Source organism: Solanum lycopersicum, chromosome 7 (assembly GCF_036512215.1).
Source record: "Solanum lycopersicum chromosome 7, SLM_r2.1".
NCBI lineage: Eukaryota > Viridiplantae > Streptophyta > Magnoliopsida > Solanales > Solanaceae > Solanum > Solanum lycopersicum.
Window position 1 is genome coordinate 63,302,038 of NC_090806.1, and position 17,888 is coordinate 63,319,925.

The window sequence follows — 17,888 nt, forward strand, 5'->3', positions numbered from 1 at the left end:
AAGTAATAAGATTATCAAATAATTAAATTTTAAAGATATTATCTTAATTTTAATTAATATGATATTGAATTTTGTAATTAAAAATATTATGAAATATTATATTAGTAAAAATCATATTCTAACTGATATATAGATTCAATTAAGTGAAACCTTAATTTTATTTTTAAAATAATTTTGATAATTTATGTAACAATTGATTCTATTGAAAAAGTTTTCGAATCTATTATCAATAAGAGAGATTTAAATATTTGTATTATTACTTAAAGTACAATAATTTATATATGTTTATTATGATCTTACAAAATATTACAAGTGCTATTCTCTCAATTGAAAAGAAAAAATTAATTATTAAATTTTAATCAACTACACTTTTTAAAAAAAATAAAATTATGAGATTAAAATATATTTAAAATTAAATATTGAATTAACAACTGTAATTGATTTTTGTTAATATTGAATTAACAACCTGTATTGAGCGTCCCTAATGGAGGGATCTTATTAATCCACCACAATTTGATCAGTAATTGATCTTTTTGTTACCACAATTTTCGTGTCAAAAAATTAAAGTAAAAAAATAATAATTTGATTACTTTTGCATTTTTATAAATCATGAATTTATTTTGTTATTATCTATTGAAAATAAACTTTTTATGCACAAAAGTTGAGATAAAGTTATCTTTCATTTTAATGAAGAGTGATCTTACTCTTTATGTTTTACATTATATCTCTCAATTCCTGTTCTTAGTTTAATATGAAACAATAAATATATTTCAAGTAGGATCAAGGATTAAAATAAGAAAATAAAAATAACTCGTATGGTAGTCCATCCACTTGTGCTACTATATATATGTTGGGTATATTTTTGTTGTTGGTATGTGCTTTACAATTTTGATGTTAAATATATATTCATATTTATAAAATAACAAAACTGAAATATTTGACTATATAATTATATATACAATTATTAGTAAATTAATATCATAATATAAACTAGTATGAGTACAAAACTAATTGTTTAGACTACTTTATTTTGATTCAAATGACATTTTCATCTATTTAATTAACAAAGTAAATTATTTGTAATTTCCTTTGTAAATTTCTATATGTAGTGTGATAATATGATATAATAAGGCATTTTTTTTAAAAACGCCAATATTATATTTGTCAATTGTAAGAGTCCATATAAGACAAAATTATATTAAAATATCAAAAAATATCAAAATAAAATTTTTCAATATAATATCATATCCATCCCTCGGCTAATCTCGCCTCTGAAAAAAGGAAAAAAACTCGCATCCAAAAAAAAAAAGGAAAAAAAAAGTAGAGGAAAAGATATACCATACTTGCCATAATTCGAAATTAGTTTCCATCAAATAATTATTTTGCAAGATTAAAAATGCAAATTGTTATATTTTTAGATATCCTTGAAGGCAAGTAATAAAATAAAATTATGGATCAAAAAGGTAGAGCAAAATGTTGTAGCATAGAGCTTGCAAGCCGGGAAGTACCTCCTATAAATAATCACCACCTCTCACTAGTCTTCACACACACACACAACAAAAACAACACTTCATTCTCTACTATTTTTCATGTATGTTTTTCTCTTATACCCCACCTCCACCTCTATTACCCCCTACCTCACCTCCATTTAGTTTCTTTCATCACCCAAGAATATTTTTATTTTCTCTTCTTGAACTTAGATATCATACCCTCTCTAGTCATTTGTTCTTTCTCATCTAATTTTTTCTTCACTTCTTTATCTTAACAACAAATCAACAACAAAAAGAAGTAGAATAAAATAAAATTAAAAAAAAAAAAGCAAGAGAAAAAGAAGCTTGTTTGATATATCCTCCTTCCATATAGAATTGTAAGTAATCCAAATTAACAAAAAAAAAAAAAGAGTTCTAAATGTTTTCTTCTTTTCAAGGTTTTGTACTAGGAAAATTCATTTTTAGCATCACCCTTATACACAAAAAAAAAATGAGTTCTAAATGTTTTCTTCTTTTTCAAGGTTTTGTTCTAGGAAAATTCATTTTTAGCATCACCCTTATACACAGAAAAAAAAAGAGTTCTAAATGTGTGTTTATATCTTATATCGTGTTTTTTTTTTGTAGAGAAAGGAAAGGTTGATGGCCCCCGATGATAGAGGAACAAGGAACGGGGGAGGAACAAGACAAGCGCTTAAGAAAGGGCCATGGACAGCAGGAGAGGACGCAATTTTGATGGATTATGTGAAGAAACATGGAGAAGGGAATTGGAACGCAGTTCAAAGGAATTCAGGATTGATGAGGTGTGGAAAAAGTTGTAGGTTAAGATGGGCTAATCATCTTAGACCTCATCTTAAGAAAGGCGCGTTTACTCCAGAGGAAGAAAGGATTATTATCGACCTTCATGCTAAACTTGGCAACAAATGGGCTCGCATGGCCGCTCAGGTTAAATCTCATTTCTATTTTTCTCTGTCTTTTCATTCATGTCGAAAAAACAAAATAATTGGTGTTCTTACATCTATGTCCTTTCTGCATATATATAGGATCTTGTTATTTCTATTTTCTAGCCTTTAATTAATTTTACAAACCAAACAAATCATTTTCCATAAAAGGATCTCTCGATCAGAGAGTTTTTGATTTTCTTCTTGATTCATTTAGTTTTATTAGTTTCTTTTTAATTTTCATCTTGTTTTTTAGTCGATTCATATTTTATCGCCATGCTTGTGTAGTTTTGGGTCTGATTTGTTATAGATGGTTATTCCTCTATTGAATCTTAACTTCAATTTGGATATGGACCTCATTTATTTATCTTGTTGATTCAATTAGTTTTGTTGGTTTTGATTTTTGTTAGATTCATATTTTATTGCCATGCGCGTGGAGTTCTGGTTTAATTTGTTTTATAAATGGTTATCTCGTTATCATTATAATTTCTCTGTTGAATCTTAACTTCAATTTAATCTGGTTATTGACCTCATGAAATTATAAGTTTTTTTTTTTTTGTGATTGATCTAATGAATGATAAATTGTCTATTTTTTTTTATGATATTCATTTCATTGATTGCAGCTACCTGGAAGGACTGATAATGAGATCAAAAATTACTGGAATACGAGGCTAAAGAGAAGACAAAGAGCTGGTTTGCCTATATACCCTCAAGAACTACAATCACAAAACCAACAAGAAAACAATCAACCCCAAAGCCTTATCTCTTCACCATTTGATCCCCAAAGAGCAACTTACAACAATCCTCCCCCTCTTTCCCTTCTGAATGTTTTCAATCCTTCAACCATGAGACCCTCCATTACACATCAATTCCCTCTCAGTAGTAACGCCATTTTCCGCGATCCTCCTAAAGGCCTTCCCTTGACATTACCATCTACTTTGAGAAATTCACCTCTCTTTTCAGGGTCCGCATCTATGCCTAACAACAATTTTGGTCCTACCTTGTCCAATTTAATGCCGGTGTCATCATTTCAACAAAATTATCCGAATTTTAGCTTCACAACAAGGCCTTTTATGGGGATTCCTTCGAACCAAAATGAATTAATGTCCGGTATGGGTCTTAGTTCTATTAATTACCCTTCAGGGCCATCGGTAATGACTGCGTCTTCATGTAGTGACTTTGGTTCTAGTGATGCTAACAATTATGCACATGTTGAATTATCGCAAGGGAATAGTGGATTATTAGAAGATTTACTGAAGGGGACTCAGAATTTTCCTCGATCTACGAATATTGAAGAGAATAATAGTCTTGATTTAAATGGAAAAGGAAAATCATTGTGGCAAGACTATGGTTTAGTGGGAGAAGAGGCAAGAGATCATCAAGATGAAGCCTTTTTAACTGAAGAATCAGTTTACAGCTTTGCTCATGGTGGTGATGTCAACTTGAACAACTCCTCTGAAAGCTCAAGCACTGATCCCAATGCATCTTCAGGTAAATATTTAAATTACGATTTACGAAATATTAGAAATTATCTAGGAAATTTTTGGTTTTTCTCTTTTATTCCTTTTAAATGATTAGAAAATAAATGAAATATATGAACTAGTTAATATATTCTAAGGTAATTATATACTCCTTCAGATTTTTCTCTTTTAGTTTAGTTGTCTGTCATGTTAAAATTGATTTTTACTTTTACTCGTCTTTTTTAATATATCATAATGTTAAATAATTTGATTTTCCTGGTTTATCCTTGTTATTAGATATTAATTTCACAAATAATTTTACAAAGATTCTTTTGAAATGCTAATAGTCATGGGTATTTTCGTAAAAATATTTTATTTATTTAATTATTTTCTTTAAAAGAAAGTGCAAAGTATATTACTGACAAATAAATAAAAGTGAGCAAATGGAATATTTACCAAATATTGCCTCATTTTTATCTTATTTCATTAGATTCAGGATGTGATATGATTTGGAAATAAATAATTAATAGAATTCTTACCATCCAATCTTTAAAATATGATTAACAACCGTTTTTGTCATTTATCGACAAAAACTATTTGTTGATAATTCCATATTATATGTTCGACAATTTTTATATTTTTACGATCGTACCCCTAGCACTTATTAATATTTTTTTAAAATCATTTCCCAAGATTTTTTGAAATGCTATTATTCATGAGTATAATTGTAAAAATACCTTTTTTTTAAAAAAAAAAAGGAAAATGTTAAATACAATATGAATAAGTAAAACTGAATGGAGAGAATATATATTTACAAGATATTGTCTCAATTCATCTTATTTTTTTATATTCAGAATGTATATCTTTTTGAAGTCCGTCACCAACATGATTCATAAAATCCTTTGGTAAATAAGATTTTTACAATCGTTTTTGTCGTTTATCAATAGAAGTTGTTCGTCGCTAATTCCAGCTCATACCATAGACAAACTCTACAACAAAAATACATGTTTTTTTCTTTCTTATGTTGTATTTTGAAGCAACTTTTGAATTTTTTTGCTTGTTATAGGGATATTCTTGAGGAAGGAAGGTTCATTACAAGGAATTAATCAAGTGGATGAGCATATAATGAGTCTTCTCAATAATTTTCCTCTAGATCAAGAACCAGTTCCAAATTGGTATGATGAAACTGATGACAAAAAAATGAATTCTGAAATTGGTGCTGATGATCACAAAGCTGAAAGTTTGGGTGAAGATTCTTCCAAGTCACAAGTGGCAATAACAACAACATCAGGGCTAAAACAGCATGATTGGGAACTTGGAGGGTGTTGTTGGAATAACATGCCTCCTTTTTGTTAGAGTAAATTGGAAGGCAAAAAGAACATTGATGATTAGGTTAAAAAAATTGGAAAAGATTGAGGGATACCTCTCTTTCCTTTTTTTTAGAAAACCTTTGGTTGAGATATATTTTTAGGTATGTTTGATTGATGATCGATCATTTGGGATTGTCCTAGATTATTTGCTGTTTTCGTTGAGTTAGAGTTGTCTAGTTTTAGGGTATGTTGTTGGTTTCTAGGGTATGTTTGCTCGAATTTTTTAGAAATGTTGTCGAGTGCCTGTTGGAGGTTCTCGCACATAGTTTGGTGATAGTTTTGGAGACCCGAGCAATATAGGTTTTAGTGAAGTCAGTCTAAGCAGTTGTTCTATATGAACGACAATCAAGATTTATCTTGTTAAGCTTGTTTTATATATTGGTGTGTTATAAACTAGGTCTCTGGGAAATTGAAAGTTATTTATGTCTATTTGAGACTAAAATTGTTGATTTATCTTTTTTGCACGATCTAGTGTCAAAGAGTTGGATGTCACACTTTGAAATATGTGTATGGTATGGCGAAAAATATTTTTTAGATCAATTTCGATCCATTTAACTCACTTATTTATCGCGCCTCTCATTCCAAATAAAATTTATCTCACTCTCACAAATTAAAGTAATCGTATAATTGTTACAAGTAATTAAGTATTGTCCATTCATTAACTAATTAGTTGTAACATGTGGTTAACTACAAGTACTTTTTACTACTTTACCGCTTCATTTTACTTGACTCGTATTAATTTGATATATCGTCTTTTAATACATAAATTGGACAAGTAAGAGAAAAATTATTTATTTTATAAAGGTCAATTAAAACGAAAAGAATGGAGAAATAAATTCAACTCTTTTTTAAATATTTCCTCAATTTTACGGTTAGTTTTTCATTATAGACTTTATGCTTACTTTAAGAAAACAATAAATGGGGTACATATTTTATCATACTTGCTCAGTAAATTTTTACAAGTTCACTTTAAATTTTGCTCGTTCTTTAAATAACATTAATTAACATAATTATTTTTTCATAATACCCAATCTTAATTGATGTTTAATTGTCTTATATCTTGATAAATGATTTTGAAAATAAGTAATTTATGTAGAAAATAAATGAAAAAATCATGTATTTTCTCTATATATTCTTAAAATTACCGATAAAAATAAAAATTAAAAAACTATATTTAATATGATAGACACAAAGTAAATGAAGAGACTAATTATTACATATGAAACAGTGGTCGTTCAAACTAGAAAAATACAAATAACCATTATTCTAAAATAAAATAATTATATTTACATGAACTAATAAAAATAAATGCAACGTTATTTTTATTATCCATTATAGCCCAATAAGAGAGCTAGACTTGGATCACATCCTTTTCCGGAATCTCGCAAAAATATGGTGATGTATGTCTTTACTAAATTTAGAAATTTTAATGATGCCATAAGTCATAATTAAGAAGCCCATTATCAAATGTCAATTGCTTCAATAAGTACGGAAAAATTAGTAAAGTATTCATAATTCCTAATTTAATGAGTAAAATTATTTATATTTTAAAATATTTAGTCAAAATGTCAAAATGTCAATATTTTAAAAATAATTTGTAAATACTATTATTTATATTTCCTTTTATTTTTCAAAACAGTCCAACATTAAATATATTAACTATCCATTAAGACTTCTTTTTGAGTTTAATACCATTTAATTTATTTCCATCTTTAAGATTTTCAATTTTTTTTCTCTTTTACCATTTTCACCATTATTGTCTCTCATTGTCGAAGAAGAACTAATTATTTAAGTTCATATCAATTTGTTCAGAATTATCGATTAATTCAAGAAATCTCTCAATACATAAAGGTATTTTCGTAATCATCTTTTATTTTGCGAGATTTCATAAGATTTTATTTTTGAAATAAAAATTATGTTGAATTTTGGATTGTATGTATTACAATTTTTTCGTCATTTTTTTTATTTTTATATGAGTTTGTTAACATACTCATCAAATATTTATGCATTTCAGAATTTTAGTATTTGAAACACTATTTTTTTGATTTTATTTTCATATTTGAAGTTTAGTAGATTGTAATTTGTAGTAAGTCATATAAGCATCATACACATAATATATTGTTTGATTTTTTTATATATATTCATATTTAATAATTTCGAATTTTGTTTATAGGGTTATTAATTCACAAATAAACACAGATTCAGATTTGAATTTGGTGAAAAGAATTTGAAAAAAGAAACATAGCAAACGAAGAAGAAAGACAGAGTCAAAGAAGAAGGTTGCGAAATTGTATTCGTATCAGAATAATTTTTATATTAATTTTTATTTGTCAAATATTTTTCTTTTACTCATCATTTGTATTTTTATGAAGAATATTGTATTTATTTTTTATTTGTAGTCATTCAAATACATATCTTATTTGAATTTGTATTTCTTAAGCATAAATGTATCCTATTTTTTAACAGTCAATTTATATTTTTTTAGAATATTGTATTCTGATTATATCATTTTCACTATGCATGCTATCTCATATGAATTTGTATTTCTTAAACATATATGTATCCTGTTTTTCAACAGTTAATTTATATTTTTTTAGAATATTGTATATTGATTATATTATTTTACTATGTATGTTATATGTTTTCCAAAATCTTGTATTCTTATTTCTTTCATAGTCAATTTGTATTTATTTTTTAGAATATTATATCCTTCCTCAACAAATTTATTATTTCCACCAAGTATGCTATTTTTCCGCAAAAATCTTCTACCCTTTCATAAATCATATTCATACATATTGAGATACGTGAGTGTGTGTGCGCGCGCGCGCGCGCGCGGTAATCAAGTAATACAATTTTTGATCACCGGAATACAATTCGTAGTTTGAAATAAAAAAATTAATTTTAATTTGAATGGTAAAGTGAGCACATAAAATATAAAAAATATTGATATACAATTAAAATGAAAACATAACAAAGGAAAGTTGATCTAATAGAATGAAAAATGAGTTTTTTCTTTAAATTGTTAATGATGAGAATTTTCAGTGATATGTTCCTTCTCTAAAAACTATTATTTCACTTTCATCATACTACTTTTTTGTATTTTATATATGATTATACAATATTCTAAATAAAAACTAGGATAAATAGAAATACGAATAAAATACATATTGAAATAAATACGAATAACAAAATTTTCGAAGAAACAAATAAATACACATGAAAAAATATATGAATACAATTATACAAATATGTTTCTTAAATAACTATAAATTTATTTAACATAACTATTGGAATGACTAATAAAAAAAAGATTAAGATTACGGAGAAAAAAAAAGAAAAAAATTTGAGTTTTATTTGAAAATGTAACTAATGAGAAAATTAAGTGATATTTACTTTTTTTTTTTAAAAATATTATCTCCCTTGATTTTCTCCCTTTTGTTATTAAATAATTTTATTCTTTAATAAAAATAAATAATAAAAACATAAATAAGATAAATAGCAAATTAAAATTTTGATATTTTTAGTAAATATTGAAAGTATTGTTAATAAGCCCTCTGTTATAATATTGACATTTTAAAAAATTTCCCATTAAGTACTCCCTCTGCCTCTATTTATTTGTCTATATTTTCTTTTATATTTGTTTCTTTTTACTTGTCCATTTTAATAAATCAAGAAAGGATGATATTTTTTTTTTCTAATATGCCCTTATTTAATTCTAGAAAATTTCTAGTACTACTAAGTTGTAATGCATGCGTTTGGAACCAGAAAATACATTTATTATATTTGGTGAGTTGCATAGTCTTTTAAGTTATGGATAAAATTGTAACTAACCTAATAATTAGTACCTTAATATGTATTTCAATTCTAAAGTGGACAACTAAATAGAGACAGAGGGAATATTTTTTTTCCGTTTATTTTTATTTATTCATTTCTGATATTTTTTATATCACTAATTACTTTTAGTGAAATTACAATGTACGAACAAAATAAATAATAGGGAAAAAAGATAAATATATCTCCACACTATTATAAATTGTATGCAGAGATCATCTGTCATAATTTCGGGTAATTGGTGCTACTTAGGGGTGTATATGAGCGGATTGGTTCAGGTTTTTCATATATCAAACCAAATCATTTGTGTCGGATTTTTGAATATATAAACCAAACCAAACCATAAAACTTGGGGTTTTCAACTTTGGATTTTTTGAATTATTGAGTTTTTTCGATAAAGTATTCATAAAAACATATACTTTTTCTTCAAATATTTCTCTAGTCCTACCAAAATGCTACTATCTAAGTTATTTCTCAAGAAAATAACAAAAAATATGATATAATTAATGACACTAAAATATCCAAACAATAGTAATAAAATCATGTAAAACAAATATTGCAAATTAATAAGTCATAATGAAATTGATCATAATTTAAAGTATTAAATCATGCTAAAATAAGTTTATTAAGTATTAGTTACATGACTAAATATTAAGAGAAAGTAAAATTAGATCATGTATTTTAATTGTCTAAATATATATAAAACTAAAAAACAAATATTCAATATTATTATCATTCTTAGTGTTGAATTGATTTCTTTTTGCATTAATATTAATTTGATTTTTATTCAAACTTTATTATAATTACCATGTATATACTATAATCTTATTAGATCATTAAGAATTCTAACTTCCGAATATGAAATAATTATATTGAAAGATAAAAAGTATGAAAAAGTATAAGAGCTATTTAAAAATTATATCAAAATAAATATTTTACGTATAAAATAAAATTTTAAAATTATATATATAATGTTAGGTTGGTTTGGTCTTGGATTGTTTTTCTTTTAGTTGAAACCAAACCAACCCAAATGTAGTCGGGTTTTTTTCCAACACCAAACCACTAGTCGGTCTTTTTTCTGTTTGACTCGATTTGTGGTTTGTTTCGGTTATCGATTCAATTTTGTACACCCCTAGTGCCACTGTTATTCAAAAACTAGAACATATATACTCCTCACTTTAATGGAAGACTATATAGGGATACGAGGCACAATCTTATTTGTCGATTCGATATTTAATAAATGTCGAGTCAGTGGATAAGACTACTATACATGTATGTCCGTCGCAAAAAGGGTATATAACTATATATGCTCTAGATTTTGAACAGTGTTGCAGCAATATCCGAAAAGTATGATAAAGAATATCCGCATACCATTTACTATTATAATTTAGGAGTATATTTGTCATTTTCCATAAAATAAAAAGACGTCTCTGTTTTTATCATTTCATTCCCCTATTAATAAATGTTTATACATACCATCAATTCTTAAGCCATAGGTCACTTTTATTTCTCCTTTATTTTATTTTTTCAAATAAAGTCAATTAGCCAACCTTATAAAATCAAGAAAAATAATTTAACAACTTGTTGACGGAAATTGTCATATTTGATGTTCGATGTCAATATGTTTTCGTAATTTTAAATTGAAACTTTACCAATACAACTTTGATGTTATATATATGATATATGCTTTTTAGGGTTTAGGGGATAAGTGTACCATACGTCAAAGTTTTGTTAACGTTATGCCCATAATCCCATAGGATATATTGACGATATTAATTTAATTCATTATCTTCGGAACATAGACCTTAATTTTTTGACTTTGTGTGCGTCATTTGAAAAGCACGATTAAGTCGATATAAATTAAATCGAGAAATCATGGGCGATATGAATTAATTATCATCACGCAGCTTCAAAAATGTGCCGAATTCTTTCAAATAAAGCTATGTTGAAATTATATTGCTCCATACGCAACAATTTTATTAATTTTAAAAAATAAAATTAAACAGGCCATGCAACTCATGCAGTGATGACTTGCTTAATTTCCTCCTGTTGTACTTCTAATTAGGAATTCTTCATCCAATTTTTTTTCTCGTTCGAAGTCTATATTGGAGCCTCAATAAAATTCAGATCATGCATTGCTGGGACTATTCAGAAATAGCGCTACCAACAACACTTATTTTCTATAATATATGAATTGGACTTAAGAAATATAATTGAGCAATTAAACGATACGTTTGATGATAAAAATACGAATAGAAGTATTAGATCTAAATGGTATAGTGTAAAAATATATTTGGGCCTTTTTTTCCCAACTTAAAATAAGAAGGGATAATTGTATAGAATGACAAATTAATAATATAAAATAAATATAGTAGAATTGTATAAATTGTGTTTCTAATTGTATAAAACGAGAGAAAACTATATAAAGACATGCAAACTATGTGTTAACAATGAGATTCGAATCTTGGTACAACAAACACTAAAAGAGTTTTAAGTACCCATCCTAAAACCATTGGGCCAACTATATAATTTATTCATTGGGTGCTCTATGTTAATTTTATACAAATATCTATCGATTTCTATATAGATATATATTTTTTGTAACGAAGTTAATGGGTGCTCGAGCACCCGGCGGACACCATGTGGGTCCGCCCCTGAATAAAAGTACTCCCCTGCCAAAGTCTCTTTTGCGTTTCTCGCTTTCTCATTTTATATAAATTCAAATTGTATGTTATCGTCCTATACACTTATAATTATACAATTCGTTTTATACAATTCTCTGTCCAAGTTTCTTTCTCTTTCTCGTGTTATACACTTCGTTTTATACAATTCGCTTCAATTGTATATGTATAGCGAATTATAGATATATATATTTACTATGAAGCTCAATTATGCAAATTTTATTATAGCATACAAATATGAATTTTATGTTTATTATATATGAAAGTTGCCCAAATAAGAAAGAAATAAGTTGCTTCAGATTCTTGGTTCTTTGCGGTTTTTGTTCCTTTAGTTTCTAAGCTTTATGCGATATTTATCATAGTACGTTACTTTTAATTACATTTGAACAAATAGTCTGAAATTTCCAATAAATAATTTATCCAAGATCACGCACAAAATACAGTGATGCAACTTTTACTAAATTTAGAATCTGAAGATTACCTCATATATACCTGGAAAAAAATTTAGAAAGTCTGAAAATACAATGATGGCGCCTTTGGATACAATCATCTCAATCTCAAAATAAGTGTTATTTTAGCAATAAAAGATATCAGAAATAGGTGTTATGGTAGAAACTCAAGACAAGAAATAATACAAGTATGGTTTTTTTAACTATATTTATGTATTCTATTTTTTTAGGCATAATGGATTTTAAATTTGGCTTTAAATTTTAATTTTGATCTCCAATTTTTATAGTGCACAAACATGCACTTTAATTATCCTACCTTTAAATAAATAAACACGCGATGTTTGAAGCCCAAGAGAGTGAAATACAAAAGCTTCCACGTGTATTAGTGAGCTACTCAATGATTGTCAACTATTAAATATTTTACACGTGCATTTTAGAATTAAAAAAATAATTAAATTGAGATTTTGATTTGAAAATATAAAAAATATATATAAAAAAGGGATTCGTTAAGGGTAGAGTTGTCATTTCAACATTTTTTTCGGTTGTGGGCCTCAAAAATTACTCCTAACTCGCGCAAAATACGTGCATATCATGCATTTTGCCACGTAGGACTCGCGTATTTATTTATTAAAAGGTTGGATAGTTAAAGTGTCTGTTTGTGTACCATGAAAATTGAAGGTTAAAGTTAAAATTTAAAACTAAGTTTAGGACCTAATATATGTATTATGCCATTTTTTTATAGTGTTCAATTTTAAAAAGACATTTATTGAATACGAATAGTTTAATAAATTATACATTTTGATTATTTTATTAAGATAATATTTATTTTGGGACCAAAAGATATTTCCTTTTAATAGTTGATGATATCCTTTGCAACTAGCAAGGGATAAAGCAAATGTTCACATACAATTTGTGTATTTTTTACACTTAATACGTATATACATTTTATCGTGTCAATGGACGTATGAATTTACTTTATTTATTATTTTAAGGACGTTGTCTTACCCAAAATATTACTCCCTTAGTGCCCATAGGCCCTAGATAGACCTATTTTATTTAAAAAATAAAATATAGCTCAACTTTATGTTCATCGAAATTATATGTGATATATAATATATTATATATCAGTTCAATATCACCAAAGGAAGAATTAGGATCCCTAAAAGAAAGTTAAATTTCATATAATTATTATTTCTATTGATAATATTTTTTTTTAATTTATACCACTAGATAGAGTGTCTATCAGTATTTTTTATTAAAATAAAAATTATTAATAGAAATAAGTATAAGCAAGGGGAGTTAGGTCTTACCTTGTCAATCCTAATGAGACAACGAACCTCTACTAATTAACAAGCATGAAAAAAATAAGAGCTAGAGGAAACTAGCTATCTATGATTATCACACAATTTGCAATACACTCTGATCTATGATGATATTACAAATGAGAATACTTTGGATTAAATTCTAATGATAAGGCCTCTTGTTCATTCTTCTTTGCAATTATACTTTTAGGGGTCGTTGAAGTTACTGGTTAGAGTTATGCAGGGTTTAGTTTTGCAAGTATTACTTATGCATGTACTATTTATGCAGGGTTTAATTATGTTGGTATTAGTTATACAGGAATTAATTATGCAAGGTTTAGTTATGCGGGTATTAGCTATGTGATTATTTGTTATGTAGGTATTATTTAGTTACAATAGATGAATATTAACTAGTATTGAATATTAAACTTGTTGTCAATTATTAATATATATTATTTACAAAATAATAATGCATGCTAATAAAATGTGGAATATATTAAATAATATATAATGCTAATATTTGATTAGCATATGTATCGTTAAAAAATATACAGTCAATTTCTAATATTAAAAAAATATTTATATTTGCATAATCAATGAAAACTGTAAGTATATAAAAAGAAATGAAAATGATCTAGACAAAAATAACAATGTCGATATATAGAAAACAGTAAAGTTTCCAATTGAAAAAAAAATGGTCTATATATAAAAAGAAATAAAAACAACAAATGTACATATAGGAAAACAATAAAGTTTCCAATTAAAATAAAATAAAATAAAATAAATTAATAGAATAAATATGTAATTTATCATTTTAATACATGTATAACTAATATCACATAACCTATTCCACTTTTTACCCTACATAACTTTATACATAGATTACCTCATAAGTAATGCTAGTATTAATTATGTAGGAGTACAAAAATGCAATCAAACATGGCATATGTTATGTTGACGTGTATACCTAATTCAAAACTTCTACCAAACATCGTAAAGTCAATACAATTTTTTATACATGAATAAGATGTCTTTTATACAGTAACCAAACGATCCTTTGGTACAAATTTCAAAGTTTGTGGACTTAATTTTCTATTCAAAAGAGGAGGTGAAACATGTTGTTCTTCATCAACCAAAGCAGCCCACCTAGGAGTAATTATCTCTCTTTAATTTTCTTTCAAGACCTCATGAGCTGAGGTATTCGATGTGACCATGGGTGACTTGATCGCTGAATAGCATTTGCTTATTTTCAAGACGTTGAGATTTACTTTAACTTGCCAAGAAACCAATACACATAAAAATTGATGTTTTTTGTGCAATTTTGTTGTTATTTCCAGTTGCATTCTCATCACGATCAGAAATTCAAACGTGTTTATCGATATGTTCCTAAGGTTGCAAATCACCACATTTTGATCCTTTGATTTTTTTTTTGTCCATCAATTGTCAAATTCTCAAGTTGAGCATCAGATTTTAGCATCGTGAAGTTTCTCAGGAGTATGCTTATCACCTTGCCTCGTACTTGAATTTTCAACAACTTCATTCTCTTTTTATTCTCGTTGCGCAAATTACGCATCATTGGATTCACGATCAGATGAATTATAGCGTTTTTGATAGGAAAAAGTAAATTTTTATTCATGAAAACCCTTCAGCTTGAGGAATTAAGGATAACATTCGATTCCCCAAGAGTAATCGTCTAACATTGTTTTGATTGTGAGAGAGGGAGAAGAGAACTTTGGGTTTAGGGTATATCTATTGATATCATTTTGGCATCTAAATATATTATTTTTAGTATTATACTTTGAATTAATGTATTTTGATATTGTATTAGAAAATATCACTTTATTGTCAGTATACATGGATTATTATGTGTTTTTCGTGATTTCCATCTTTACTACCATTTGACTATTTATTAAAATACACTTTTGAATCGTTTACACCAAATATTTGAATATAATCGCCAAAACAGCCTCACTACTTAATATGCTCATAATAATTTCATCCCTTTGATTGATGATTTATTAATTTTAAACCGTATTTAAAAAATAATTAGTGGTAGTTCAAATAAAAAATATACAAACAACAAACATAACAGTTTAGGTGGGATATTCACACAAAAAAATCATTGATATTTGACAGAATCTTTAAACAAAGAAAGAATGTTAACACCACCACACACTACTATATTCTAATGGAGGCATGTTTTGATAAATAATTTATATAGAAAACACCAACATTTAATATTTCAGATAACAAAACTCTTAAAAGAAATGGGCCTAAATTAGCAGGCCGAGTTCTTATTAATTTGCAATTGGGCCTTTTATTGGGTCCATAACCTCTTGAACACCCTAAAGTTCCTGTCATCCTTTTTCTCTGCTACACTCTTATCTCCTCCTCCTACGATGAAGAACGAAAATCAAATTAGTTGGACTGATAAATGGGGCAACAAGAATGGTAACAAAAAGATGGAGAAAGTGACGGCGGTAGCGTCGGCGGGGTACGATAAGGCAAAGGCGGCGGCGGCTGTCGGAGCAGTGAAAGCTAAGGCGGCGGCTGTGGTCGGTGCTAGCAAGGTGAAGAGTGGTACCACTACTGGATTTAAGTGGATTAAGGAGAAATGGCAGAAGAGGAGTTCAGCTAAATAATTTGTTTAAATTAGGACATTATTTATTATTTGTACTCATTTTCGTTTATGGGTTTCAATTTTAATGCATTTCTTTCTGCACAATTGTTATTCTTTTTTATTTACTTGTTTGGCTTAACGTATCAATAATTATTAGCATTTTTATTATTCATTTCAATTGATTATTTGAACATATAACAAAGTGATTCGATTAGACCCAATTCGAATTTTGAAAAAAAAAAACGATTTCACATATTTTTAGTTGTTTTTTATCTATTGAGTTTTGAGAATACATCCAAAAAGAGTATTTTAAAACTGAACCAAAATATTTATCATATGTTTAAATATTTAATTAAATCGTAACTCAAATATCTAAATGAAATTTACCATCAAATTATTCAAGCACAAACTTTTTGTTTCCTTTGGGTTTGTGGGCTTGACTTGGTTGGGAAGGTAAAGAATTGCACTTATAGCCAATTTTCACCATATTATTTAAGTTATATCTATTTTTGAAATTATTTAATTTCTAGCCAATTTTCACCATATTATTTAAGTTATATCTATTTTTGAAATTATTTAATTTTTAATCAGTATTGACAAACTTTGAAATAAAACCTTTCTCAGTTAAACAAAGGGTTTTTTCAGGTACGTGTAAATGCTTTTTCATGTAAAATTTGGGTCTAAAGTTAGGTTTGATAGTTCAAATAATAGATATATGACTATAATATTCTAGATTACCAAGCCAAGTTTCAAACGTGTATCTCTTAATTTGATCTCGACTTAGCTAAACTTACAAAAATTCATAAACTTCAAATATGTCTTAAATAGAGTTAGTCTCGAAATCGACTATTTGTACCCTTACACCTTAGAATGTAACTGGTCCAGCCCATATTATTGTGTCCAAGCCAGCTTGTCTCACTCCTTAGTCCCTACACTTGAAGTGTTTGTCGGTAAATTAAATCAACATGACAAAATCACTATACATTTATTATGTTGGTAATAATATAATTTAACAGCTCTTAAAATTTTGATGTTGTTGAAGATAGATATAATGAACACTTGAGTTGGGTATTTTGTTAGTAGAAAGCTAGACAAATAAGGCTTTAATGAGGTATCATTTGATAATTTTGTCCTTTACTTGAACACCAAATTGTTGAGCTGCATTTACTTCAAACTCACCATTCTCCTGAGCAAAAACCAAAAGAAGGCGTGCTTAAAATTGTCATGATTTTTTCTGCCCTTGAAAAAAAAAATAAAGAGATTTTGTATGTCTAGTCTTTGGTTGGACAAGAATTCCCCACCACAACATAGTACACATGGATTTGCATCCATCATAATGATCAATAAAATTCATCGAAAACTATCAGATTTCATGTTTAAAATTTTAATTAATTGATTCTTATATATTCACATTCAAGCTTTGAAAGACAAAATTATCCAATATTTATATGTTATGGATGTAACAAGTATTCCAAAAATTAGTCAATACGCTCAAGGCGATTCGGATACATTTATTATAAAAACATAATACATATGGATTTCAAGTACTATCTACTTCATTTGTTCACTTGTACTTGCTAAATTTAGACTTAACACATTCGTTTAAAAAATAATGATTGATATAACTATTTTATCACACTAATATTGATATTTAGTATTAAGCTTTAAAAAATTGTTAAAGGAATAAATAATTAACATTAAGTGTAAAACATGATGAAGGGATCTGTTTTATATGTTAAAAGTCCAAG

At 27.1% G+C, this 17,888-nt stretch overlaps 1 protein-coding gene across 1 annotated transcript; it reads left to right on the plus strand.

Annotated features, from left to right (window-relative positions):
- Positions 1-333: 333 nt before the first annotated feature.
- On the plus strand, positions 334-5,677 carry LOC101254917 (transcription factor MYB101). Its single transcript, XM_004243426.5, has 4 exons — positions 334-1,867; positions 2,115-2,432; positions 3,052-3,919; positions 4,955-5,677. The coding sequence occupies exons 2-4, from the start codon at positions 2,130-2,132 to the stop codon at positions 5,242-5,244; spliced, it is 1,461 nt and encodes a 486-aa protein (XP_004243474.1). The 5' UTR covers positions 334-1,867; positions 2,115-2,129; the 3' UTR covers positions 5,245-5,677.
- The last annotated feature ends 12,211 nt before the right edge of the window (positions 5,678-17,888 follow it).